The sequence below is a fragment of the Filicampus tigris genome, chromosome 10 (assembly GCF_054856515.1).
Source record: "Filicampus tigris isolate MCC_2025a chromosome 10, RoL_Ftig_1.0, whole genome shotgun sequence".
NCBI classification, from domain to species: domain Eukaryota; kingdom Metazoa; phylum Chordata; class Actinopteri; order Syngnathiformes; family Syngnathidae; genus Filicampus; species Filicampus tigris.
This window is the reverse complement of record NC_141226.1, coordinates 12,418,967-12,445,127: the sequence shown is the minus strand read 5'-3', so window position 1 is coordinate 12,445,127 and position 26,161 is coordinate 12,418,967. Positions and strand designations below refer to the sequence as shown.

At 40.5% G+C, this 26,161-nt stretch overlaps 1 protein-coding gene across 2 annotated transcripts in view; it reads right to left on the bottom strand.

Moving 5' to 3' along the window:
* Positions 1-25,714, bottom strand: part of skila (SKI-like proto-oncogene a) — a 45,000-nt gene extending 19,286 nt beyond the window's left edge. For both annotated transcript variants that reach the window (XM_086043658.1, XM_086043660.1), the window contains exons 1-2: positions 25,501-25,714; positions 19,962-21,250 (exon numbers count right to left, since the gene is read on the bottom strand). In XM_086043658.1, the coding sequence (XP_085899784.1) occupies positions 19,962-21,083 (1,122 nt within the window). In that variant the 5' untranslated portion in view covers positions 21,084-21,250; positions 25,501-25,714. The remainder of the gene's footprint in view (positions 1-19,961; positions 21,251-25,500) is intronic.
* Between the last annotated feature and the right edge of the window lie 447 nt (positions 25,715-26,161).

The window sequence follows — 26,161 nt, the reverse complement described above, 5'->3', positions numbered from 1 at the left end:
TGAACGGACATCCTGTTGTATCGGTTTATCGTTCCCAACCCTAGTGACGATCTGACACAAACCCTCCCATCTGTCTGCTTTACACATGGTGGTCCCAACGGTCCATCCTACACCGTCCACACACACACGCACAGACACACAAGAGGTCTTAATCCAATAAGCCATTTATTCACTGACTAGAAGCAGCATTTTGTTTCAGCAGCCAAATCAATGAGAACCCATGAGCGAAGCTCGTAATAATGTGAGGCATTTAAAGGAATACACTTGTTGGGGGGGATGTTAAGAAGATGGGGGCGAGGGAAAATCATTAGCATATCAATTGGAATTTTATGTCATCTAATATTGCTGTTATACCTGAAAATTGAGAGGATGTAATGTTGAAGGAAGCAAATGGAAAACAAATTTAGCGCGTTACACGTGAGGGAAAAGTCCGAACAGGTGGACAAGCAGGAAGCAAGCGGAGACAGCAAATAGGTGAGACTGATATCATGCGACTTGATGTCTATGCCCCCAGCACACACGCACGCACGCACACATGAGCAAACACACGCACCCACACAGATAAGGTGTGTTTCATTCCCGCCCGATTACTTTGGCTTCAGGCCCGCTGGCACATTTTAGCGCCACATGGATACTGTCTAGACCAGGAAAGGGAAATTCTAAAAATTGATGAAAGCCAAAAGCAGCCTTCAACCAAAATGGCTGACTTTCTGTGTCTTTTTGGGCATGGGTTCTTGAAACTTTTTTGTGGGTCGTCTCAAGACAGTCTACCTGCTTCTACCACCACTGAATGTTACCAAGTGAAATTGGCTTTGTTGGCTGAATTTCGAAATCTTTCAGAGGGAGGCTACCAAATGTAAATATTCATCGAAATGATACTAAAATGGTCACTTCACACCAAAATGGTATTAGATTTCCTGTTGTTTTTGGCCATGGCTTCTTGAAACTTTTTGGGTCTTGTTTTAAAGTAAAATTAGCTTTGGGGGTTGGATTTACAAAGCATTCTGGACAATCCTACCAATTGTAAATGAAAACACCCCCTCGAAATAGCAGATTCAAACCAAAATGGCAGACCTCCTCTGTCTTTTTGAGCATGGGTTTTTAAGACTTTTTTTAAGGGTCTACTCATGATAGACATGCCTGTAGCCTATCAAATCTCAGCTTTGCACAGGTTTTTTGTTGTTGTTGTAGTTTTTCCTTGCTCTCCTGGGGGTCAAGATCAGGGGATGTTGCTAATATTTGTCAACTGCGGGCATGTGAAGGAAGCTATTTGAGACTTTTCTGTGATTTAGGGCTTAAAATTGAATTGACTTGACCAAATTGCACTCTGCTAAGTAAAACTAGCTTCAGCGGCTGGAGTTTCAAAACATCCCAGACGATGCTACCAAATATTAATTTTCATCAAAATGACCCCAAAGTGGACGCTTCAAACCAAAATGGCCGACTTCCTGTGTTGCTTCAGTCAAGGGTTCTTGACACTTTATGCTAGTCTACTCATGACAGACTTGCCGACCAAATTTGATGTTGCCAAGTGAAACTGGCTCTGGGTGCTGAAGTAAAAACATTCCAGGGGAAGAAAACCTTTACATTACCTTTACAAAACATCATAGTTTTTATACATTTAGTAGTGCCTTTGGAGGAATTGATAGAATACTACCCACAGATACACAGAGCTCCTGTCAGCCATTTTTTACAACTCAACCTTGTGCAGCCTTGCTATAACATGCGGGTGAAAGTGCCTTTGTTATAAACGTAACAGTGCGCAATGTCTTGCTACTCTTCGCTTTACTGCAGCACTTAGGTTTATATTTTCTTATGATCCAGCACATAAAAAAAAAAAAAAAAAAAAAAAAAAATAAAAAAAGACAGACTCGATCAATTTTTCTATTCATTTCCCGCGCACCCTTTCTCACAATCAAATACCTGGCGGGGGCGGCTCACGTCGATGTCATTCGCAAGGGGAGTCTGAATGACGTTAGCTCATGAATGGACAAACTGTCTGAGAATGCATTTTACCCACACACACACACACACACACACACACACACACACACACACCCACGCACCCCCCCCCCCACACACACACACCCACGCACCCCCCCCCCCCCCCCACACACACACACAGATAATACTTAGTAATTGTGAATGTATGTAGGTTAGATTATGGAACGACGCTGACAAAAGAGGCAAATTCAGTCCTCGTCCTCATCTTGCTATACATTTACCATGTTTTTATTCCGCTTTCAATATTACAACTTTATTCTTGTAAAATTATTTTCTTTTTCCTTGACAAAATTATCCCGATCAGTTATGACTTTTTCCTTATAATATTATGACTTTCTTTTGTTGGGACTTTAATAAAAGGACAATTTATTCTTGTAATATTACAACTTTATTTTTGCTAAATTCAGCCTTTTTCTTCTAATATGTTATTGTAAAAAAGAAAGGACTTTTTTTGTAATGCCGCAACTCGCGTAAAGAAGGAAGGCACTGAAAGAAAGCAGCCACTCACTTAGTTCCTTATAAAATGACAAACAGGAAGCGTTAGGTCATGTCTCACTTTGCAGCTGCAGGATGATCTGACTTGGCCTCGACTATGAATTAGGCCATTAACACATGAACAACAATAATTAAAATCATGATCATGATGACAGCATGTTCTAGTTATGATGAGCGTCTAGACCGCAGCATGCACCAGGCGGTAATGTTTGTCATTCCTGCAAGTGACTCCAACTAACACCACAAGTTCTTTTACATTATGCTCATAACTGATGGATATATGCACATTTTAATCATAGCATTACTCACTGCTGAGCATTCCGACAAGTAAGCCATGTTAGGTTTGCCATCTGTCAATCAGTTTGTTTGAATTTCTATTGGGACATATTTTGGACATGACGTCATTTTATGAACTTCATTTGTAATCGATCATTAAGGAGTCACTCCGTGTCCATGCTGTAGAATTGATTGTGGATTAAATCATACCTTGGAGCAAGTTCGATCAAAAACGAGCAAACCACGTGGCTGCAACAACATCCACCGACAGTGGCAGTTGAACCGGATCAGAACATTCATTGATTCATTGATTAAGTTGACATTAAATGTAATGATCAACTGCAGCTGAGCAAGTTTGCTCCGCTTTGCTTCCCCGAGTCGCACCGCGGATTAGCTGTCAGGGGCTCACCTGTGTGCAACACAAACATAAACAAACAGTCGCATGTAAGCAGCCATCAAACAAGAGGAGGATGACGCAGTCGAAAGACGGGCACACTTCATGAAAGAGGACGCACAGAATGAGGCCAGTGGGCTCTTGTCTTGTCTATGACTGTATTCGTCATATGGGCCAATGTGGACGCAAGAGTCTGGAGACTCTCACTGCCAGAGGACACTTGTGAACTCAGAGAATAGCAGCAAAAAAAAAAAAAAAAACTCAGAGAGGATGGAACAAAAGAGAGCCTGGAGAGACGCAAGAGAGAAAGAGAGCGTGAGAGAGCGACGTTGCTAAGCAGACGGCAAGCCAGCACAGCTCTGCTTTCACTACACAAAATGGAGACGCTGCCCACAAGCCCCTGTGTGTGTAGTTGTTGCAATAAATGATACTAGTGTCCAGATGAAGAGCCAAAAAGTCCCATTTGGAATTTCTTTATCAGCCATTTGCATATTCAAATACTAACAAATAAATGAACAGGACTTCATTCAGAAGCTTACCAAATTTAAAATGATGAATATTACAAGGTATGACAGAATTTCCTAATTTAAAAATACCTTTAAAAAAATACAATTCTCAATAAATTGTGAATGAAATTTGAGAAGATATCACACAATTGATATTTAATTCATTTAAAATGTAAAATAAATATTAAGTGTTCCAAGATCTACCCAATGTATTGAGATGAGATACAAGTTTAATTCATTGATCACACCCATAACTCAAAACCTCCATTTTTCAAATGATCTCACCCCATTAAAATGAATGGACATGACTTTACTCTGTTCCAGCCACCCCAAAAAACATTTTTTTGTTTTTATGAGAACAACAGACCTCCAAAAGTATACAGTAATGACATATTTGGGGGCTCGGGGCCTCATTCTTTGCAGATGATAAAGAAAATATGCCTGGGAGTATTGTTGTATGGTCTCGCTACATAAGTTGCAGCATTGTTTGTGTTCAGACATCCACTGGACAGATCTGCGCCACTATATCTGTTTCTGATCTCCTTGGACACTAGTTCCTTCAACCTCATGATTCTCATTAGCTCTGACATGCACTGTGAACTTTAAGGGCTTATATAGACAGGTGTGTGCCTTTCCTCATCAAGTCCAATCAGTTTGATTACAGCTGGACTCCAATAAAGGAGCAGAACCATCTCAAGGAAGATCAGAAGAAATGGACAGAGAGTGAGATAAATATGAAGGTTTTTGCAGAGGGTCTGAATACTTATGACCATATGATATTTCAGTTTTTCTTTTTTCATAAATTTGCAAAAATTTCTACATTTATGGGTTTTTTTTCCCATCAAGATTGGGTGCTGAGTGTACATGAATGAGAATTAAAATGAACTTTTTGGGATTTGGGCAAATGGCTGCAATGATACAAAAAGTGAAAAATTCCAAGGGGTCTGAATACTTTCCGTACCCGCTGTATATAAATATAGTGTGTGTGTGCAGGCTCTCATCCATATTACATGCAGTGCTTGTTTGAAGCCTCCACTGCTCCTCTCTCTCTGCATGGCCAGCTTGGCTGTGCTGCCCCCCTCAGACGCCACCCCAGACCACCCAGCACCCCTCAGGGGAGGCCTGTCTCTCTGTCACATTAACACGCACGCACAACTCCACTGCTGCAAATCCATCCCATTCTCCTTCCAAAAAGAGCTCAAGGACCAACTACAATCGTCCTGTGTGCTCATTTCAGCTTGCAGAATAAGAAAAGTCCAGTGGCATGGCACAATCAGGGGATTACTGTACTTCTGGATCTCAAAGTCTGAAGTCGCAAAATAAAGAACTTGTACTATTATTACACAGAAGGATCAAGTGATAAAGTTACAGAGGAAATGATTATGATCGTACAAAAAATAAGTTGGATTATTTGCAACTGTTTAATTTTATGAGAATTAAGTTGGAACAGCGTGAGAAAAAAAGTTTGACTTTGACCAAAAAAAAGTAGGTTGACATTTTCTGGTCATAAAAGGAAAAGGTTAATTTTATGACGATAGTCACATTTTACAAAAAAAAAATACAGGTGAAACTTTACAATAAAGTTAACATTTGTGAGAAATTACGAGAGAAAAATTGAAATTTTACAAAAAACAAACTGACAAATCTCACCGCGGGTGTTCTGAACTCCTGTTTCGCTGCCCGTCAAGTCACTTCCTATATGCACGTTGAGGCTTGTTGACTATAAATGATTGAGTAAATGATTTGTAAACGTGTCCCGGGGCTGCTTGTAAACACTCGGCTCTTTAAACATTGAATGCTGCAGTCAGTGTCTGTGTGTCTGAGTCACTTGCTGAAATGTCATCAGGGTTGAGTCATCGGCGTCAACTACACCTGGCCGGAAGATCAAAAACGCACGAGAGCAGGATAACGATCAATCTTTGTCCCCCGTCTCGGCCGTGACGAGTGGAAGACGAGACCACAAAGTGACAGGAAGTGAATGCTCGTGTTCCTGTCAATTTTCTTTAAATGGTGCATTGCTGTAGGGTGTGTCCACACAGCTGCTTATCTTTCTGTGTGCGCGCGTGTGTGTGTGTCCTTAATGAGGGATGTTATCACGCTGAGGTCAGCGTCTGGCCTCGTGTCCTTTTTTACCGCCGATGACGAAGCAGCCGGGACGGGGGATGTGATTCATCCCGCTGGATTTGACGGCCGTAACAAAACGGAAAATGTCTGACATTACGAAGTGCTTATCACTGCGAACTGCTTAAAATGGACGCCACAGAGGGCTGATGTCCCAAGCGAAAGAAAGTTAACCACAGCGGAACCTTGCCCTTACACAGCACTTCCTGGCAAATGAGCTTTATTTATCATAGAAGTGGTTTGATGTGATTCTCACAAACGTCAGGGTTTGTGGCACAAAAAAAAAAAAAAGGTAGGGGATTGCACTATTATGCTGGAAAAATATCAACAACGCCATTGATTGATTGACTTCGTCCTGACTTTCATCACATTGTAGTCGACTACAAAACCCCGTTAGTCGTTTCAAATTGTTTCACAGCTAGCTCCACGTTTTTTCTGGATCCCTGCATCAAAGGGGCTTCAGAGTCTACTCGAAGCCTTGACTTGTTTACGCCGCCGCTACTCCCACCTGCAATGAGACGCTGCTTGGGGAGTCATCTGTCTAGGGCAGGGAGGGCGGTGGTGCATAGGCAAACATAAGTCTTATTGCTTCTTTGCCCAGCGGGCTTGACGCGAGCTCATCTACATCCTGTAAATAGAGTCGCGTTTCCCCATGGAGCCTTTGTAGCTCTTGCCATCGTACACGCAAGTAACAGACGATTCTCAAAAGTCGATCACCTCTGCGTGCACTTCATGGCCAACTACAGCCAAGCAACTTCCATTTTCAAAACAGGATTTCCATTCAGAATAGGTCGTCATCTACTTTTAACATCTCGAAAGTTGATTATTTCCTCATAAAATAGAACGTTATTTTGGCGTAACGTTTCTAAGTTGAATTGTCATGAAATTTGAATTTGTTTAGAACAAAATTTGCGGTTTTGACTCGGGGATGATTGTAATATTACGTCAATGTGTAAGATTGACCATTTTTTTCCCTTAAACATTTTAACGTTAATATCACAAAAGTCAAAATGTTTTCTTGTAATCGACAATAATGTTTATTATTATTACAAAATTTTAACTAATATTTCAACTTGTAAAATACAGACTATTTCGCATTAAATTTCAAAAAATTATATATTGACTAGTTTCTCCAAACTACCACTTTTTTCTTGTAATATTTTGTCTCGTCTGTCGGAATTCATGAATATTTCGACACTCACTGTAAACTGAAGTAAGAAACTTTCACTGTTTTTTTTTTTAAGTTTCTTATAATATTTTGTCTATTTGTCAAGTTAAATAGATTATTTATCAAAGAATAATCTGGCTTCTCATAAAATTTACTTTTCTGTTTAGTTGAAAAGTAATTACTATATTATTATTGTTTTGGGACACATTTCTAATAAAGTTATGACTTTTCTCATACTATTTTGTCTTGTGGAATATTTGTCTGGTGGTGTATTTATTTTCTAATATTTGGATTGTTATAAAAATATACATATATATTTTTTGGAAACAGATTTTTTTCCAAACAATAAATTGGCTTCTCATGAAATTATGACTTTTTTGAAGAGTTGTAAGAATATATTTAGACTCATTAAATTTAGATTGTTCCTATAACAATATGACAAATATAAAACTACATTTTTCTTGTCAAATTATGATTTTTTTTCCCAAAGGGTGTGGTGTTTTTCTCATAAAAAAAATATCTTTCTTATCATTTGAGGCAGAATATTGGCTGTTATAAAGAACAGCGGCAAAACGAATCCCTGCCCGCCCCCCACAAAAAAAAAAAAAGTGGAAAAAAACAATCTAGCTTTACGAGCAATTGCATGTGGCTTGCAGTCTTTCGTAAGTAAGCAGTCAGTCAGTCGAGTCATGCCTTTAGTGAGATAAGGATTTACAAGCAGCATGAGGGGAGTGCTGAGAGTATTTTTCATGTTAGTGGAAGAAAGGTAAGCTGCAAAGCCAAGGTGAAATCCAGAAAGAACGAAGACAACCAGTCCGAAGAGAGACTGCAGCCTATTACAGAACATGCAAAATAAATTATAGGAATAAGTAGAGCGATGGGGATTCCCATAATGGCGAGGGCTGACTATTCTCCCTTGATTCTGGGTTGTTTGCAGCATGCATAATTTATGAGCACGGTAGTCCGACGGGACTCGTGACACGCCTTTGATATCCGGCGTTCATCTTCCCCGTCTGTGGGGATAAAATATTAGAGAGGGACTCTTAAGTGCCTGTACGATGTGTGTACATGCGTGTGCGCCTATGGCAAAAGCGCCGTCTATGGTGTCCGCCGTTCCCATCTTCATTAATCAGCGCTGCTGTCGGGTGGGGGGAGCGGGCTCGGATGAGTCTTTCAAATGCAAACGCTTCAGTTCCGATGAAAAAGACAACCTGCATTTGCGTCTCCCAGAGAGACCGCATAGACAAGGCTTCACTTCCTTGTCAACAAATCGATTCATTATTGCCGAGACTCTGCGCCAAAACAAACCGGACGAGACTTTTGTGATGTGTTCCGGCCTTTTGTTTTGTTTTGTTTGTCGCTTGCTTCCTAAGAGTCTTCTTTGAACTCTTTGCCAATTAAGTGCTTTCACTTAAGGCAGAATCACACCAACACTGTATTTTTCCACATAGGGGCAGTGGCGTGATCCGACCTTGGAATTGCTTTAGTCTATCTCTAACCTATGCTAGCGCAGTGTTGAAGTCGTAATTACTGTATATATTTGGAAGGACAAAAAGGTTGTCAGCCATGAATACAAAACAAAGAAATGAAAAACAGTAACATTGGCCGTAACGGGGCGTGCCTTTTTTTGTTGTTAGCCTCGTAACGATCGCATAACAGGACATGTGTAAACCGAAGACTGATGAGCCTTAATGCGGAAAAATCGCCATGTTGGTGCAAGGACTGAAGCGAGTGCGACTGAATGACGTCCATTCTTAGATTTGAACTTGTTCTCGTTACAATTGTTCTTGTAAGATTACAGCTTTAAAAGAACTTGTTCCCTTATTCTTGTACTAGTATTTGCTTTTTCCATCTTCTGACAACAAAGTCAGCCATTTGCCTGCAATGACAGAAGTGAGTGCAACTTACAGTATATTGTATATATTGTATATATTTTAACATTCAGACTTGTCTCCTAATTTGACCACTTCATTCCTGTAAGATTACGACTTTTTTTCCTCTGGAAAATATGTGATATAGTCCTCATAATCGTACCACTTTTCATGCCACATTACAACTTGTCATTAAAGTTTCTTTTGCAAGCTTCTGATTGGCCAAAATGCGAAAGTTACCATTATCATGACTGACGATAATTTCAACCTTTAGTATGGGTGAACAACAATTATCCTAAAAAAAAAAAAAAAAAAAGTTTTTTCTCCAATTCATCAACAAAACAATGAACACAATCAATTATCAAAATAATCGTTAGCTGCTACCTTAAAAAAAAGAAACAAAATTTTAAAAACTATTTTTTCTTCATAATATTTGTATTTAATTGAAACATTTTGACTCCACTGTCCTCATTTTTCAGACCTGTGATTGACCAAAATTTGTGAACTGTTTAAAAAAAAAAAATGGATGCAATCTTATGGTGTGTGGATATCGATATAATTTGAAGAAGGATGTTTTGAAAGACATCCGTGTTCATGTCAACTCAACTGTGTGTGAAAGCAGCAAACTTGCCTGCATTTGGTTGTCACAGTATTGTGAACATGCACAAAAGTTGTGAGTGCAGAGTTATTTTAAAGTCTGGAACACATTTGGTTGTGTTTGTTTAGTCTGCGGGGCTGCGGCCGAGGCTCCGCTCTATCTGTGACTGACTGACCTCATGGACTCGCAGCAGAAGCCCTGACATTATCGTCCCTCCTCTTTCGGCGAGCCCCAAGTCGGGAAAGACTCGCTGAAGCCAGGAATGTTAACCACCGCCGCACTTTAAATACGACATGCAGACGGGTGAATAATAGGCTTTTGCTTCCTGGGCCGATCGTGAGCTGGTGCAGAACTAATCCTAGGGCATCAAAAACTGAAGGCGAAGGTTTGTCAAAGGGCGATTTTGGCCATCCTTTAGTGAGGCACGGAGCTGTTCCACTGCTGTCATGCCGGCTACCTCTGGCCCGATGGCGACATACCCTCGAACACTTCCTACTTCACAGGGGGCCCCCTTTTCCAAAAACAACAATTCTCTTAAAACTGTGATTTATGCTTCTCGGAAAAATGGGCTTGCTTTTTTTGCATAATATTTCACGACTATTCTTATAAAGTAACACGATTTTTACAGTATAAAAATGTTGCCTTTTTACATATGTCAACATTAGTTGTAGAAAATGGTGACTCTTTTTTTCTTAAATGTTTTAGCCTAGTACAGTAATGTAATCACAGCCCTATGGTGGTTTCCTAGAAAAATAAAAATGTATTTTCCTGTAAAAAAAAAAACAATTTTTTTTTTAATTCTTCACAGTATTTTGTCCTTTTTCTGAAAAAACGTAATAGTTCTTATAAAATGTATACTACTTTATGACTTCATTCTTACAAAATTATGAAGGTTTTTAAGTGTAGCATTAAGTTTGTTTCGTAAAATACATATATACTAAAAATATGAATTATAATATAAATGTGACTACATAAAAATATGTAAATACTGTAACTTTTCTCTGTAAAAAATATGACTCATAATTTGTTTTTCCTGGGTGAAAAAAAATATGTAAAAGTTCTCAAAATGTTTACTTTTTGCTTATTGTTTGAACTATATTCACAGAATTTTTATCACAGGACCTGGTTTGTTTCCCTGGAAAATATTCAATGTTCTTCTAACATTACGACTTTTTTTCTGCAAAACTGAAAAAAGATCCCAATATTTTTCTTGCGGAATCGGGGTGACCAACTTTCTTCCTGAAGAAATGACATTTCTTGCAATATTTTTTCCCTGAAAAACAGTTATGAGATTCATTAGATGTTGACTTTTAAAATGACATTTTTCACTGTCACATTAAATCTGTTTCTAAAAAAGGAAAATGTTCTCCTAATATTACAACTTTTTCCCTCGGCATTTGGCAAAGCATATGGGCCTCATCATTATGTGAATTTGGCGTTCTTCCACCGGGCGGCCGAACTGTTGCGCCGCTGCCATGGCTAGCTGCCTTTGACCTGATGGCGACATACCAGAGACGTACCCCCCTGGCTCAGACCCCCCAACCTCGGAGGGGCCCCCTTTTTACAAGAGCAAGCAAACACAGGCTGGGCTTGTTGTGCCTGGCGCTACATGCAGACTGGAGGTTCAAAGAAGCTGCTGTGTATTCAGCATAAATGGATAATTGTTCTTTTGAAAATGACATGAAATATGTACATGGCTATTCCGGGGAGGGGATGGGATGGGGTGTTAGGACAGAGCAAACCGGTGCGTGATTGGTGGGCCGAGGGGGCTGTTCCAGGCCGGGTGAGCGGTTCGGCCTGGGTCTCGGGGAGGTTCATTTTCAACCGAGGAAAGACGAGCCGAGGCTTGGCTTCCCTGGCTGTTTTGACCACAAGTGCCAGCCGACGCTGTGGGTCGTCTGGGAAGCCGCAATCAGTAGGTAGCGGCGAAGTTAACTCGATTGCAGAGCGAGTGTCAACATGGAGCGCTTACGCAATAGTGACTTGGTTTCACTCGTCACATTTCCTCCTGGAGCAACGCGGCACATCCATCAAGGCTGATCAATAGCCACGGGCTTCTCCACTCGTCTGCCTCGCAGAGACACACAAGCGCTTCCTCTGCTTACGTAACAGTCGACTTATCGGCTCCTTTTGATTCTTATTTTGTTACTGTCGGCTGATTGGGGCCTGTGGGGTAATACAGTGGAAATCTGTCTGGCACTATTGACTTGTTTGCGTATGTAGACATGGAACATTTTCTCAGAAAATCATAACTGTCCCAGTAAAAAAAAAAAAAAAATCCCCAACAATATTATGGGACTTTTTTTTTCGCCCACAAACCAATTCGTTGAATAACACTACAATACTTGTAATATTGAGCATTTTCTCACCCGATAAAAATTACAACTTTTTCTACCATTACAATTTTTAAGTGCGTAAAAATTACTTTTCCCAATTTTGATTCTTTTCTCATGAAACTACGACCTTTTCCGTAATGTTTCAATTTTATTCTCATAAAAATTGACTGTCTGGAATTTGTATCAAAAAAATATGGTAAAATGGCTGTTAGTCTTATTCAACTACTGTTGACTATGATACATTTTAAACTTTTTTCATACATTTCTGACTTTTGGCAAAATTTATTATGTACTTTTTGAGATGCATTCAAGCACCCATACATGGAATCATGTTTGCAATGCAAGGCAGCTAATTCCTTGAGAATGCATTTCCAAAACTACTTTTAAGTTTGCACCCTTTTTGAGCATTGTTGACCGCAGTACAAAAACACTAAATAAGAGAAAAATACTGAATAAAGTGCAACCTGGAAAATTATACTCATCACAGGCAAGACGCCACTGAAAAGAAAATGTTTGGTATTGTCTTTTTTTATAAAATCAAATTAGCAATTTTCAACCTAGGACATGCAAACGACACCAAAAAGGTTACACTGTTACTTTAAAACAATTCGCAGTGTCGTATAAATCCAAAGAAAACCTTGGTACAAAGTAGCAATCACGTTAAGTCAGCGTAAATTGCCTTATTGTGCTGATCTCTTCTGAACTGCATAATGGACATCTCTCATCAAACTCCAGCAATAATCTGCCATCGTGTTGCAATTCCATTGACCTTGGAAACGTTCTACCGTTTTTTTGATGTCCTGATGGAAATGCTCGCCCTGCCCCCCACTTCCGTTGCCAAGATTCTTGGGAACTCACTGGAGGTGGCTGTGCAAGCAGTGCATTTCAATGCTCATGCTGCTCCCCACTTCTTGCAAACTGAGAAGAAGCTCCTCAACAAAATCACTAATTGTCAGCTTTCTTATTGCCAGGAAGTTATGAACGTTGCAACATTTGCAAGTTCATTCAAGCTCCAGCCTCAACGGCAGTGGTTTTTGAACCGTTGGTGGTTACGGCCATAAAGGATATTACAGCCATTTGTTTATATTTCGCTAACCTGGTTTAAAAACGGCGCGTTTTAAGATGCACGATTATGTGGCATGAAACTTGCTAATGAATGAGCAAGTAATCCATCAATATGGAAGATGCAGATTGCAAAACAACCTGATGTGATGGAGGAAACCTGAGCTCAGATTTGGATTCGGTGCCCCAAAATGACCCGAACACAGTTTTCAAAGTCTATGCAAGAAAAACATTTTTTGTTGTTGCCCAGGGAATCATAAAACATTCAGTCCTTCTTTTATAGAAATGTAATTCCTCGTGATATGATGTGATTTTGGTACAGCTGTTTTCCAATATTTTCAATTTCTTGAATCTCATAAAACTATGTTGCTGCTGTTGTTGCCTTTTCTCTGAAAATTACGGCTATTTTTCCTGTAATGACGCTTTTTCGTATTAGTAGTGTCTCTCTCGCATATCTTTTGAATTTTTTTTTTGTGTAATATTATCAGTTTTATTCTCAGGAAAGAATTTATCCAGAGAAATTATGCTGTTTGTTTTTCCAAACAAATAAATTTGTACATTTTGCATAACACGTGGATCTTATTAAAATTGCAAAATTAATTCATAAGTCTTAGACTGCTAGTTTTTTTATGTTTTTCTAATAAAATAAAAAATTCTAGTAATATTGTGTTTTTTTTCCTTGTAAAATTACTTTTAAAAAAATCACTTAATTAAATGACCTTTGCATAATATTTGGACTATTTTCCTCATAGAGTTTCGAATTTATTCTATCGATATCCCAATTTTCTCCCTGTGAAAAACACTGTTATTGTAACATTACGCCTTTTATTATCGGGGCATTAATCTTTGTAATTAATGCTATTGTAAAATTATTTTTGATTTTTTTTTTTTTTTTTTTTTTTTTGTCTGGTAAGATTACAGCTTTTTCCTAACAATGTTTAGACTCTTCAAGATTAGACCCTTCAAGAAAATTCAAACTTTTTTTCTGGTGAAAAAGTAAACCGTATTAATCACAAGGTCATCAAGCAGGATTTTGGTTCTGAAGGCAACACAAGGGACATGTTTTGAGGGGGGAAGTCTTCACAGGGGGGTTATTGACCTGCTATGTTTGCGGACACACGTGGGCGACTCGACAGCTGAAATGTCTGAGTGTGCAGGTCAAATTGCGTGAATAGACGTGAGCATGGAACCAGAGCTGGTGGAGGAGGAAGAAGAAGAATGATTAGCACGATGGCTACAATCCATTTAGATGACGCCCTGGAGAGCGAGCTGCCTGGCTGCCTGGCTGCCTGCCAACAGACCGACAGACAGACAGACAGACAGACAGCAGATCGCCATTGAGTGCAGCTACGTCAATGCAGTAATGAAGTCACTTGCTTCCAAACAGCAAACACAGAGATGCAGCTGTCTGCCGTCTGTGCCGCAGACACTCAGTCAGGCCGGCACAGGCCGGGGTGGGGGGAAGGCTGAGGCCAGACAAGAGGGGGGCTGTTCTCTCTGTCTGACACTTTTGACTTAGCCACACGCACACGCGCGCGTGCACACGCCCACACGCCCACACACACTCACTCACGCACGCACACACACAGAGTTCTCTCGCCGCGGTTGTGTCGGCTGACTGAAAATATCAGGTCACAGCGTCTGACTCTCTGTTCAACAAAAACAAAGCTTACGTGACAAAACGGTCAACAATTTGCCACGTACATGACAAAATTCAAGAAACAGGAGGTGTACGATTGGCCTCGGCAAAGGTCTGCGCTAAACTGTGCCACTGCCGTGCTACAAAGTGTTACGGCCTCAATCAAAAGGGAAGACAAAAATTTGGAAATCTATAAGTCGTAATATTAGGAAAGAGAAAAATGCTGTATTTTTGTAACAACTTTATTTTTGTAAAATGACGTCTTAATTCTAGTATAAATTCAACTTTGTTGTTTATTTTTCGTTGTAAAAATCCAACTCTAATTTAATAAATGTTGTCTGTTAAAATCTGACATTATTCTTGTAAAATTCTGACTTTATTCTCATAAGACTTTACTCATTACATTATTGTAAAATGCGCAAATTCACAATTTTTTCCCCCTTGTGAAACCCTGATTTAATTCTATCAATAAAAATTCAGAATTTATCCTTATAATTTTTGGGGAAAAAATAGACATTACTCTCTGCTTTTATTCCTGTAAGAATATGACTTGATTCTCATAAAACTGCAACTTTATTCAATTTTTTTCTGCAAAAATACCATCTTAAGTCTCATAAGATTTTCCTGTAAATTTCAGACTATATTCTCAATTTATTTATCTGCAAACTACGACTTCATTTTCAGATTATGTTTTCATTGTAAAATTATGAATTTACTCCCATACAAATCGAGACTTCAATCTTGTATATTTTTTATTTATTTTTTAATAGCCAAATTTGATTTTCATTTAATTCTGACATTGTTTCCGTCAATTTGGAAATGTAGGACTTGCTCTCAGAATTTTTTCTTTTAAAAATGCGACCTATTCCCCATAAATATCACTTCTTTGCCGGAAGATAACTATGAAATTCTTTTTTTGTTTTTAACTTTTGGGTCTGTCCCTAACACTCCTTAAGTGTTTTTTTGTGGATGTTGGTTGACTGACAAGCCGTTGTCATGCCACCATGAAGAAAACACAAGTGAGATAAGTAGTGTATATGTGTGTGTGTTGCTTGAGTCTTGTGTACTGTTTACACTAGCAGCGCTGCAGGGCACAGAGTGCTGTTTGTAGAGCATTTGAGGTGGGGGGACTGAACTGTATTTTTTTCAAACCAAACACCCTGACTGAACAGGATACGGGATTGGTCGCTGGCGAAGAATGTGACAAAGTTCCAGAATGCCCCCCCTTGTTCGAGTCTCTACTGCTTGTAAAAAGCCGCAGTGTGTAAATGCGGGCCAAAGGGAAAAGGGTTAGAGCAACACGCCAAAGCCCCAAAATAAGCCAGTGTGAAAAAGTATGTGTTACTATAAGCTGCCTGGCTTCCACTAACATCCACTGGGATGTGGAAACTGTGAGTCATCGCCACGGAGGCGGTGGCAGCTGAGGCGGCGGAGGATGTTCAGGTTGAGAGACACGTCCGTCTGCCTCACTTCCTGTTCAGGCAGACACGCACTTTCATCACACAGACACACATGCAAACCAACAGCCAGTGTCTTGGGTAAATACTTTCATACAAACGCTGCATCCGCTCTTTGAAGCACGACATCCTTTTTAAAGTCCTATCAAGGAATCTGGGACTGATCAAGAGGTGCTCAAAAGGGGGATTTTCAGTCCACATGTGAATCCAGGCGCCTTACTTTACAGACCCCCACCTGACCAATGCTCATAATTTAATCAGTAACAAGTAGTCAAAGTATGAGTAATAAATAAATAAATATATATATATTATATATATATATATTATATATATATATATATATATATATATATATATATATATATATAAATAAAAAATAAAAAATAATGCTGTAATTCTCGTGAGGATAAAATTGGACTTGTGTCAATAGTCAGATTTTTGCAAACAAATTTTCAACAAATACAGTCCTACTTTTACTAAAAAAAAATAAGTCGTAATTTTACGAGAATAAAGTTGTATTTTATGAGAACTTAAGACAACAATAAAGTCACATTCTCCCAACAAATATTTCAGAGGATCAAGATTTTTACTACCCCAACATTTTTCAGAATAAATTTGAGAATATTACAGGAAGAAAGTAAGATTTTTACAAGCAAAAGTAATTATAGCCAGATTTTTACAGAAAACCTTTCAGCAAATAAAGTCCTAGTTTTATGAGAAAAATAAGGCCTAAATTTACAAGAATATAAAATGTTCTAATTTTATAACAATTTCTTACAAGAATGTCATATTTGTGTGCGCACGTAATATTTACAAGAATAAACCCAGATTATTACAACTAAAGGAGAATACAAATTGCTACTAAAAAATAAGACAGTTACATCTTCATCCGAATATTTCATCTTACCTTACATTTTAAGATTACAGACATACTTGTATGAAAAAAATGTACAAGAATAAAACTGATTAAAGGATTGTTAAATGATATATTTATCTGAATAATGTTGCATTATTATGAGAATAAAGGGGTAATTTTTAAACATTTTTTGAAGAAATTCAGATTTTTGCAAAAAATGTTTCAGCATAGTCAGGTTTTGATTGAAACTGAGAGAGCAAGAAAGAGAGAAAGAGAGAGAGAGAGAAAGCGAGAGGGAGAAAAAAAAAAAAAAAAAGGCCTTCGGCAGAGGGACGACAACACCTGACAAGGTGGTGAGCCAGAGGCTCCAGAGAGGCGGCTCAAGTATGAGACGGCGAGCTGCGGCGATGCGTCATGTAGCCTGCGGTTAACAGCACTTTCGCGAGGTTAGCGACATTGTCTCACACGTTCATCTGGAAGGGCTGCGCTTTGTGCGCTGACCTTTGTTCGTGCTTCTGGAATATCTACTCGGACCAGAGGAGGAAGACAAATGGCAAGGCAGGACAGGAGACGAGTGTACCATAAATCACTACTGAAGCAGACAGAGAGTTTTCTAATCTACACTATGTACAAAAAGTCTCACAGTAAATCATTACCATCCGTTTAGTTTAAATATATCCTTTCATGGTCAATGAGTGATATTATTACATACCGTACAATCAAATGTTACTCTTCTGAAATTTGGATTCAGAGCAGTGCCTTCATGTCAAATTACTTTCGCGATATGTGAAGGATGAACACAAGTGTAAGGCAGTAACGTTTTGCACCATTTCAAACACATCTAAAAGAGGTCCTTGATTTACGATAGTACCAACATGACATTTGTAGCTAGAACTTGAAGAAACTAGAACTAGATTGGGCAGCAGCATAGAACATGTGGTCAGGCAGGTAGAAAAAAAAGCATGCTCAGATATTGCTGAACTTGGAGTCTTTCCTACAAATATTTACTGTAATTATGACTACTGCATTAATTTTTGGTAGGCATGTGCTGGTATCAGATTCTGATGTATGACAACACTGAGCAAAATATTGTGGTTTCAAGGCATCATGGAATTAGAAATGCAGCTCTAAAATATATTATTTTGAAACCCTTGCTTTTTATATAACCTTTTCCCCACTGAATGCGCTACAACATAGGTACATTGGTTCAAGGAAAATAAACAATTAAAATGTTCTAAATAAAACCAAAATGTAGTCGGAGAACATGAATAGCTACATCTCTGCTTAACTCCACTTTATGAACTGACATCAGAGCAGCAACAAACTGATATTAGCCATGATAGTAAGCCAGTTATCTGCCTTACTAGTGAGTCTATAGTATTTATTTCAACATTTGTAGACATGTTGACTCTCGTACCTGGTTGCGAATGTTCACTTCACGACAGTGTTAGACAATGTCATATATTAGCATTACTTTGAATTTGTCGAAAAGTCATGGGTGGCGTGCTCATAAATGTGATGTCGTAATACCTCCAGTACAGTATGTGCAGGCGCTCTTTTTAAACACTTTTTGCAAATGTTTCCTCTACCAAGTCATTTCCCCAAAAGCCAAGTTTTTTTACATGAGTACGACAAGGGCTCGCACCAACAACGGGAGGGGGAGGCATCATGTTACTTTGCATGCAGACGACTCCCATTTTTTAGCAATTTTGAAACAGCGACTTTTAAAAACCCCCAGTCGAATTAATTGCTAATCTTTAAATCCAAAGCAATGGACACTCTGAAGTTTAAGAGCAGTGAAGTTGGCCATCATTATGAATCACATCCATCTATATTTGACAGCACAGAACCTACAGTGTATTCAATGGTGGTCTTTGGTTCTGGCCTTACAGTTTATGAGGTTCATGTATTGGCCTTTTGTTCAATGACGTTCCCAGTGACCCTCAGGTGACCCGAGGGGGGGACAAATGATGCACTTCCCCTTCAGCTGTGCCCAGCTGGCTTAACCTCGTCTGTCTGATGAGGCCACCTGTCCCAGACCACTCACATCAACATACTCACACACACAGAAGGTCAACGGTGGTTTAAGACAACACACCAGGGATGATGTAGTCTAATCCACTTGATCGTTCAAAGTGAATTTGTATTTTATATTTGAAAAAAAAAAGTCAGGATATTGGAGCTTCCTCGAAAATGATGAGTCACTACTTTTTTCCCTTCATTGTAAAATGATGACTTTTGTAAATATTTCTTTCTTCCTTGGAAAATATGACTATCCTTGCGAGATTATAAAATATAAGACTTTTGTTCCTGAAAAATGCAAGTTTTCATCTTGTCCAACTTTCCTCAGAAGATTAAAAGGTTTTCAATTACAAAAAAAAAAAATACAGTTGTGACTAGATTTTTTTCAAACAACTTTTTCCATCCAAAAACTAAAATAAATAAATCAAATACAGGTGTCCACAAAAGGTAACTTTAAAAAAAAAAGTTATTTGATTCTTACCTCTTGATGTTTCTATTGAAGGTTTTTTTGTTTATTTTTGAACACTAAAAGTAAGAAACTTCTTTTTTCAATATGGCTTTTTTTAATTAAAAAAAATTATTTTGAGATTGCATTTACCTTGAAAAAAATTAACATTGTCAGGTAAAAATAGTTTTGAGGAAAATGTAACTACTCTCATAAATGAAAACATTTTTATGTTAAAGAAATGTGGCTATCTTTTTTTATTATTTTTTTTTCTTGATGTTTTCTTCCTGAAAAGTTACCAAAAAAACCCCGTATTCCATTAACTATAAAAGACGACTTTTCAGGCCGACTTTTTTTCCATAAAAATACAAATTGTGGAATTACAATTTTCTTGAAAACACATTTTCTGTCAAAAAACATCTTTCTTGAAAAATATAACTATCTTCATAAGATCACAACTTTTTTTTTCAATTAAAAAAAATCCGACTATATCTATGAGAGATTCATCCCAAAATATGACCTCCCCCACCAGTTTTTTCTTGAAGTCTTCCAGCCTAGCAGATGACCAGACAACATCGAGAGGGGCCCCCCCGTGTCATCCAGGAAGCGCGACAGACTACAGACTACAAACACAACCAGTCTCGCAGCTTCCCTTCAGAGCACAACGATGGCAAATCGCACTTGAATGCACAGGAACAAGAGAGGACTCACCTTGTCGAGAGTCCTCTTGAGCTGGTAGTGGAACTTGCCCTTGACCTCGTCCAGCAGCTGCTTGAGCTTGGCCTCCTCGGGCGAGCCCTGGTACTTCCGGGCCAGCTGCAGGTAGCAGGGCCACTTGGCCGAGTCGAATCCCCAGTGGCAGGTCCTCTTGTCGGGCGACTTGTGCGAGTGCATGACGAACTTCTGCGGCGAGAAGAGCAGGTGGCACTCCACGCACTGGACGCAGGGCGCCTCTGGCTGCGTGTAGAACTGCGGCAGGAACAGGCCCTGGCACTTGCCCAGGCATTGGTGCTCCACCTGGAAGCCGGCCTCACTCTCCTTCAGCGGGCCCTGGCCCGACAGCTTGGCGCCCAGCTCGGCGGGCAGCGTGGCGCCGGGGCGCAGTAGCGCGTTGCAAAGCCGCTGCGCGTCCGTCAGCGTGATGAGGCCGCAGGACGGCGCGTTGAATGGTAGGATGCCCAGCACCTTGAGGATGTGCAGCTGCTCGGCGTCGCAGCGCGAGCAGTACACGTAGAGCTCGTCGCACACCGTGTTGATCTGCTGCAGCGAGAAGTCGCGCAGCACCGAGTTGAGCACCTGCGGCAGGCACAGCCGCTTCTCGCCGCCCACTACGAAGCAGGAGATGGACTCGCCCTCCAGCAGCGAGTGGGTGAGCTCCGTGGAGCTGTCGCAGGGGACCAGCAGGGGGCCGCCTCCCAGCACGGGAGGGGAGGGCAGCGGGGGCATGCCGGCATGGGAAGACTCAAGGCCGGTGCGCGCCGAGAAGGCGGCCGGGCCCCCGAGGGAGCTCTGGCTGCTTAGTGTGAACTGGGCCAGCGTGTGTTTGAGCCCGGGGCTCAGGTCCAGCGCTTTAGCCGAGGCGGCCACATGCAGCTCGGTGTCCGCGTCGCAGTGGTGAAGCTGCTGATGGTGCGACTCGTCCACGTGCTCCCGCTTCACTTTGGCCGCCTTATGGAAGGACTCCAAGCCGCGGCGCTTCAGGTTGATCTCGGCCATCACTCGCTTCTTGATGGGCGCGTCCTCCAGACGCTCGCGGTACAGGCGCTTCATGCTGCCCTTGAAGGAGCTCAGGCCTTTGAAGGGGCTCTTCAAGCTGGTCTGGGTGCTGGCCATGTCAGAGCACTCTCTTATTGGTCTAGTCTCTTCCTGTCTGGCTTGCTTTCTGAAACGACTCCTTTTGTTTATTCCGTAGGCTTTTTATTTTTTTATTTTTTCAAACGATGCTGATCCTCCGGTAGAGGGACACACGCATGATGCAGAATTTTCGATGTTCCGATACGCTTCCTGGTGATTCAAAAACAGTACGTTAAAAAAAGCAGTCAACACACAGAAATCAAAAAAATATATACACTTAAAAAGTCAAACAAGCAACTTTACACCAAACAATAGAAGCCTATGGTGGACTGAAACGTATTTAGACCACAGTAACTATTGTCAAAATTTAGGTGAAAGGCCAAAAATAGCTTTTTTTCCTTTGGAAATCTTTCTGAAAAGTATGAATTTGCGCTCAAAAACAGACACATTTTCTTCCCAAAAACAAAAAAGATAATGACTCTTCTTAAAACAGTACAACTTTTTACTTTCGATAAAACATAACTGGATTCCTAAGAAAATAAGGCATTTCAGGAAAAAAATATGGCTTTTCTTAAAAACGTTAGCTTTTCTTAAAAAAAAAAAAGAAAATTTTAAAAAGACTCCTAGATTAAATTCTACTTTTTCAAAACAAAAACATTTAGTCACATGACATACTTCCTATCTATTTGGCTGCACATAGAGGAATCAACCAAGTTATCAAAGAGCATTAAATAGCCTGCAAACTGTGCGAAGCCTTTCAATACTTTACGGCGGCTGTTGCACTCGTGGGGATTGATGAGGTCAATGGCTGTTTGCATGCACCAGTGAGCCAAATGGCCATTAACATAGTTCACACAAACACCTCTTGCAGCACTTGTAATTGAACCCGTGGCGGGATGTTTGTGTGTGTCGGGGAAGGGGGAGGTTCAAATTTGCATGGGATATTTCACTTTTTCCCCCCAGTGAGTGAGCAAGTGAGAATCCCGACAAACAAATCCAGTGGACCAGATACGACCGCCACTGGTACCATTACATAAGTTAATGATGGCCCACCGTCCACAATGCAATGCTCCCAAACATTTGCACTTTGCAAAGTGTAAGTGCTTCTGCCTTTAAAAAAAAAAAAAAAAAAAAACATACTGTGCCTTTTTACCCCATGCTGGCTCCATCAAGCGCATGAATAACACTCCATGAAAGTCTTAACACAACCCCCGGCCCCCACCCACCACTCCGCGCCAGTCCCTCACAGCTTGACATAGAACAGCGTGGATGTGTTTTAAAGCAGGATTTACCATGTGGAACAAGGTAAACACCACTTCCAGTAGCTATTTGCGTCACATTAGCTTCGACTACGCAATACAACAATAATGAGAATTTTACTTGCCACGGAGGTACTTAAGCTAAATAACACTTTTACCTAAATAGAAGTTTAAGAATCTACTGTTCTTGAAGATTAAATTCAAATTAATTGTACTTCAAAGTTAAATACTACTGAACTGACTTTTTGAAAAAAAAAAAAAAAAAAATGTACCGCCCAAGATTAAAAAGTCGGACCTCTGTCAGAGTTGTACTATTTCAATAAAAACCTTCTTTCGAGACATTAATGATGGCCTGATGCCCTGGGCCAGTATGGCACTGTGTCGAGCCAGGCCAGTATAAATTTAATAAATAAAAAGCATGAAATCAACACAATACAATACAAAGATGCTAAATATAAAACAATAAGTGTAACCTATTGTATTAGATCATGAATATATGGGGCAGTGCTGGTTCTGACATTGTCGCAAACAACTTGTTGGATTTCAGGAGTCAGATATAAGACTTTAAGAGATTTAAGTTTCATTTTTTAAAGAATAAATTTGTATATTTAGAGAAAAACTGCATATTTGTCAAAAGCGAAAAGCTGTATTTTTATTGTTAAAGTGAAAGTTTAAGGAAAAAGTGGAGAGAATAATGTCGTATTCGTCAGAGAAAAAAGTGTGAAGATTCTAATTGTGGTAGCATCAGTTTGATGACATTTATTTTCCCACCAAACCATTTGTTTTCGGGGCAAAAATAACACACAAGCCAATATAGCTTTTTCCAGCTCTGGTGAGGGTCAGTGAATGTAACACAGGCTGTAGTTTGATTGCCAAACATTATCGTCTATTACCAAGACAAAGAAGCACAGTCAGTTTGCAAATTGTGCTTATACTAACCCAAAAAATCCATATAATATATATACTGTATTTCCTCAAATAGACAAATAAACCCCTCCGCTCAAACGTATGCCTATGCCTTTTCTGCAAAAAAAACCAAGGGAATTACAGTATCTGCACATTCGGATTTAAAAACTGTATCTAAACAGGGAATTCCCAGCGGAGCTTTAAAGTGGAAGTCAACCCAAACTTTTTTTTTTCAAGAATATGCTCTACGCAGGACCACTAGTTGAAACAAGGCATTGTGATTAATATTGCATCTATGGAATATGAGTTCAGCAACAAAATCCACCCGTTTTTAGCCATCTCTGGGGGTAGCCATTGTGTCGACTGAAAATGACATCACAGTTGCTCAGGTCTCAGATAACGAACAATAATGGCTCAGCTTCAGAAAACAGGTGAGCTTTGATTGGTCGTTACCTGAATGCCTTGTTCCAACTCGTGGGCCTGCATAGAATATATTGGGAAAAAATGTTTGGGTTGACTTCCCCTTTAACGTTGATCTTGCATTATGTGGAGACTTTAATGATGATTAGCATTCCAGTAGACTTTGAGATGCATAACTCCACAACATTGTGTGTGCAACCAGGAAAGTGACATCACTTATTAGTTTCGTCGAGTCTAACTCAGATCTAATGCCTAAGATCTGCATGAGCATTCCAGTACACTCTGACGTGGTCATTGTCGACTCCACCATTGCGATCCAACCATTTTTATGTTCCAGAGTTATTCCACTTATCTGTCTTACCCAGTGTGCTTTGGGTCCTTTAACGACAGTAAACATTTCAGGTGCCTCCGACACGTGGACACACACAAAACCGTGTAGCGACCACATTTCCACTCAGGCGACAAATAAGTTCCATTCAGTTTGCCTCCGATCTTATGATGTGTGGTGTCTCTAATGATGCTAATACAAGGTCACTCACAGTATTGTGTGTGCGTCCAAGTCGATTCTGACCATTTTGCTGCATTTCTCTGTCGTTTTTTTGGCGTGACATAAATTACAACACAATGTTCCTATTTGCACATATTAGTCTAGAAAAGCATATATCATATATGCCATATATTAATAATATTTGTCATTCAAAAAACATACTATCTATTTTTTATTCACTGTTGATACGTTTGGTGTGAAATTGTAATGGGAAAGGGGATCTCCTTCACAATAGTGGCAGATGAATGGGTATGTGCATGCCTTTGCACATTTTTCACGGAGCTTTTCCCTCGACTGGCGCACTGCTTCTGCGCAAAAGCCCGACCTTGATTCCGCAGCCCGCTTGATGTTTGCGGGCGTTTTAATGTCATAAAGCACCGCGAACACATGTCAACATGAGCTTCGCAGCGGGGTCATTCATTTTGCTCCAAGGGGGATGCGGTCGGTGGCGGTGGGACGCAAGTATATCCCGAAAACAGCTGCGTTTCTTCGATCATCCAATAGCGACCTATCTAAGTCCGAGGAACCGCTTCGCTGCTGCAAGGACGCCGCATAGAAAAGCTCCTTCTTCAGCCTTCACCCCCTCCCTCCTCCCGCCACGACTGCGCTGGTATGCAGACAGCGCCGATAATGACATTCACTGTCTGCACTACTCAGTCTCGATCTGGGGGAGCCCCCGCCGCCACCGCAACCACCACTACTACGGCCACCGCGGTCCAGTCCGGGCTTCAGTCTGAGCGGGGTGCCCCCACAGTGTCACCGCGAGAGTCGACACATTCAACGAGAAAAATAAACAATAATCTTTATAAAACATTCATGGCAGGCTTACGTTAAACACGCGAGGGACGGTTGATAAAAGTATTGATATAAAAAAAAGGAAAAAAACGAAACCCGAGGCTAATTTATGCGATGAAAATGCTAGTTAGCTAGCTCACCCGCCCGCCACCTCCCCTGTACAACACTCGACTCATCTTAAAAAATAAGAAGCAAAAGTGGATTATAACAAGACAGCTACGTGGTAGTTGGGGAGCGGAAAGGAGGTGGGTGACTCAAGAAGCCCAGCGCTGTCTCGCCAGTTCGGCTGACTACGAGTACGACAATGAATACTGTAGTGCGTTATCCGTAGGTCGAGCGGAGAAAGACCGATGCACTCACCTCCCCCAGACCGTGAGCGAGCTAAGCCGAGCTAGCTTCGCCCCCTTCTATCCCACCGACTCTCGCCCTTTCGCAGTCAAACAAATCACTGCGACACTCACTTTTACAAAGGAGTCTCTCGTCCGACACACACCGACATAAATACATAGGTAAACGATGGTTGTATCACTTGCCTCAATCTGCTTGGTCCTCACTCGCCGGGGGTCTTCTCCGAACTGGAAAAGCCTGGCGGCGGCGGCAGAGCGTCAACAAGATGAGGCTACACCACCACTACAGCCCTGTGACGTCACGCCGCATCGAGGACTCGAGGCGGAGACGTCACACGGCTACAGGAAACGATGCGGGGGCGTCTCTCTCTCTCTCGCTCACTCGCTCGCTCGCTGTCTCGCTGTCTGTCTGTCTGTCTGTCTGTAAGCCATTTTTTCCTGGTTGCATTAGATTACAAGACACGTTTGACAGCGGCGGGACAATTTAAAGGAGCCGTATTGCTAGCGACTCGGTGTACGATGGTCTGTCACCGATGTACTTGCTGTTTTTCTGTTGTGAAAGTTTTACATTCATGGCTTACGTAGTTTTCAAACAATGTCTTTCTCTCATTTTAATATGACCCCTTTTTATATAATACAATACAACTTTATTTATATAGCGCATTTCATAACAGCTACTGCTGTAAAAAAACACACTTTAGATTACAACAAAATAGCAATGAAAGCAATACATTAAAACACAAAATACTCAGGGTCCGCTGATAGTGTAGTGGTACACACGCCTGAGTTGTGTGCGGGCAGCGTGGGATCGATTCCCGCTCAGTGACAGTGTCGATGTGTGCC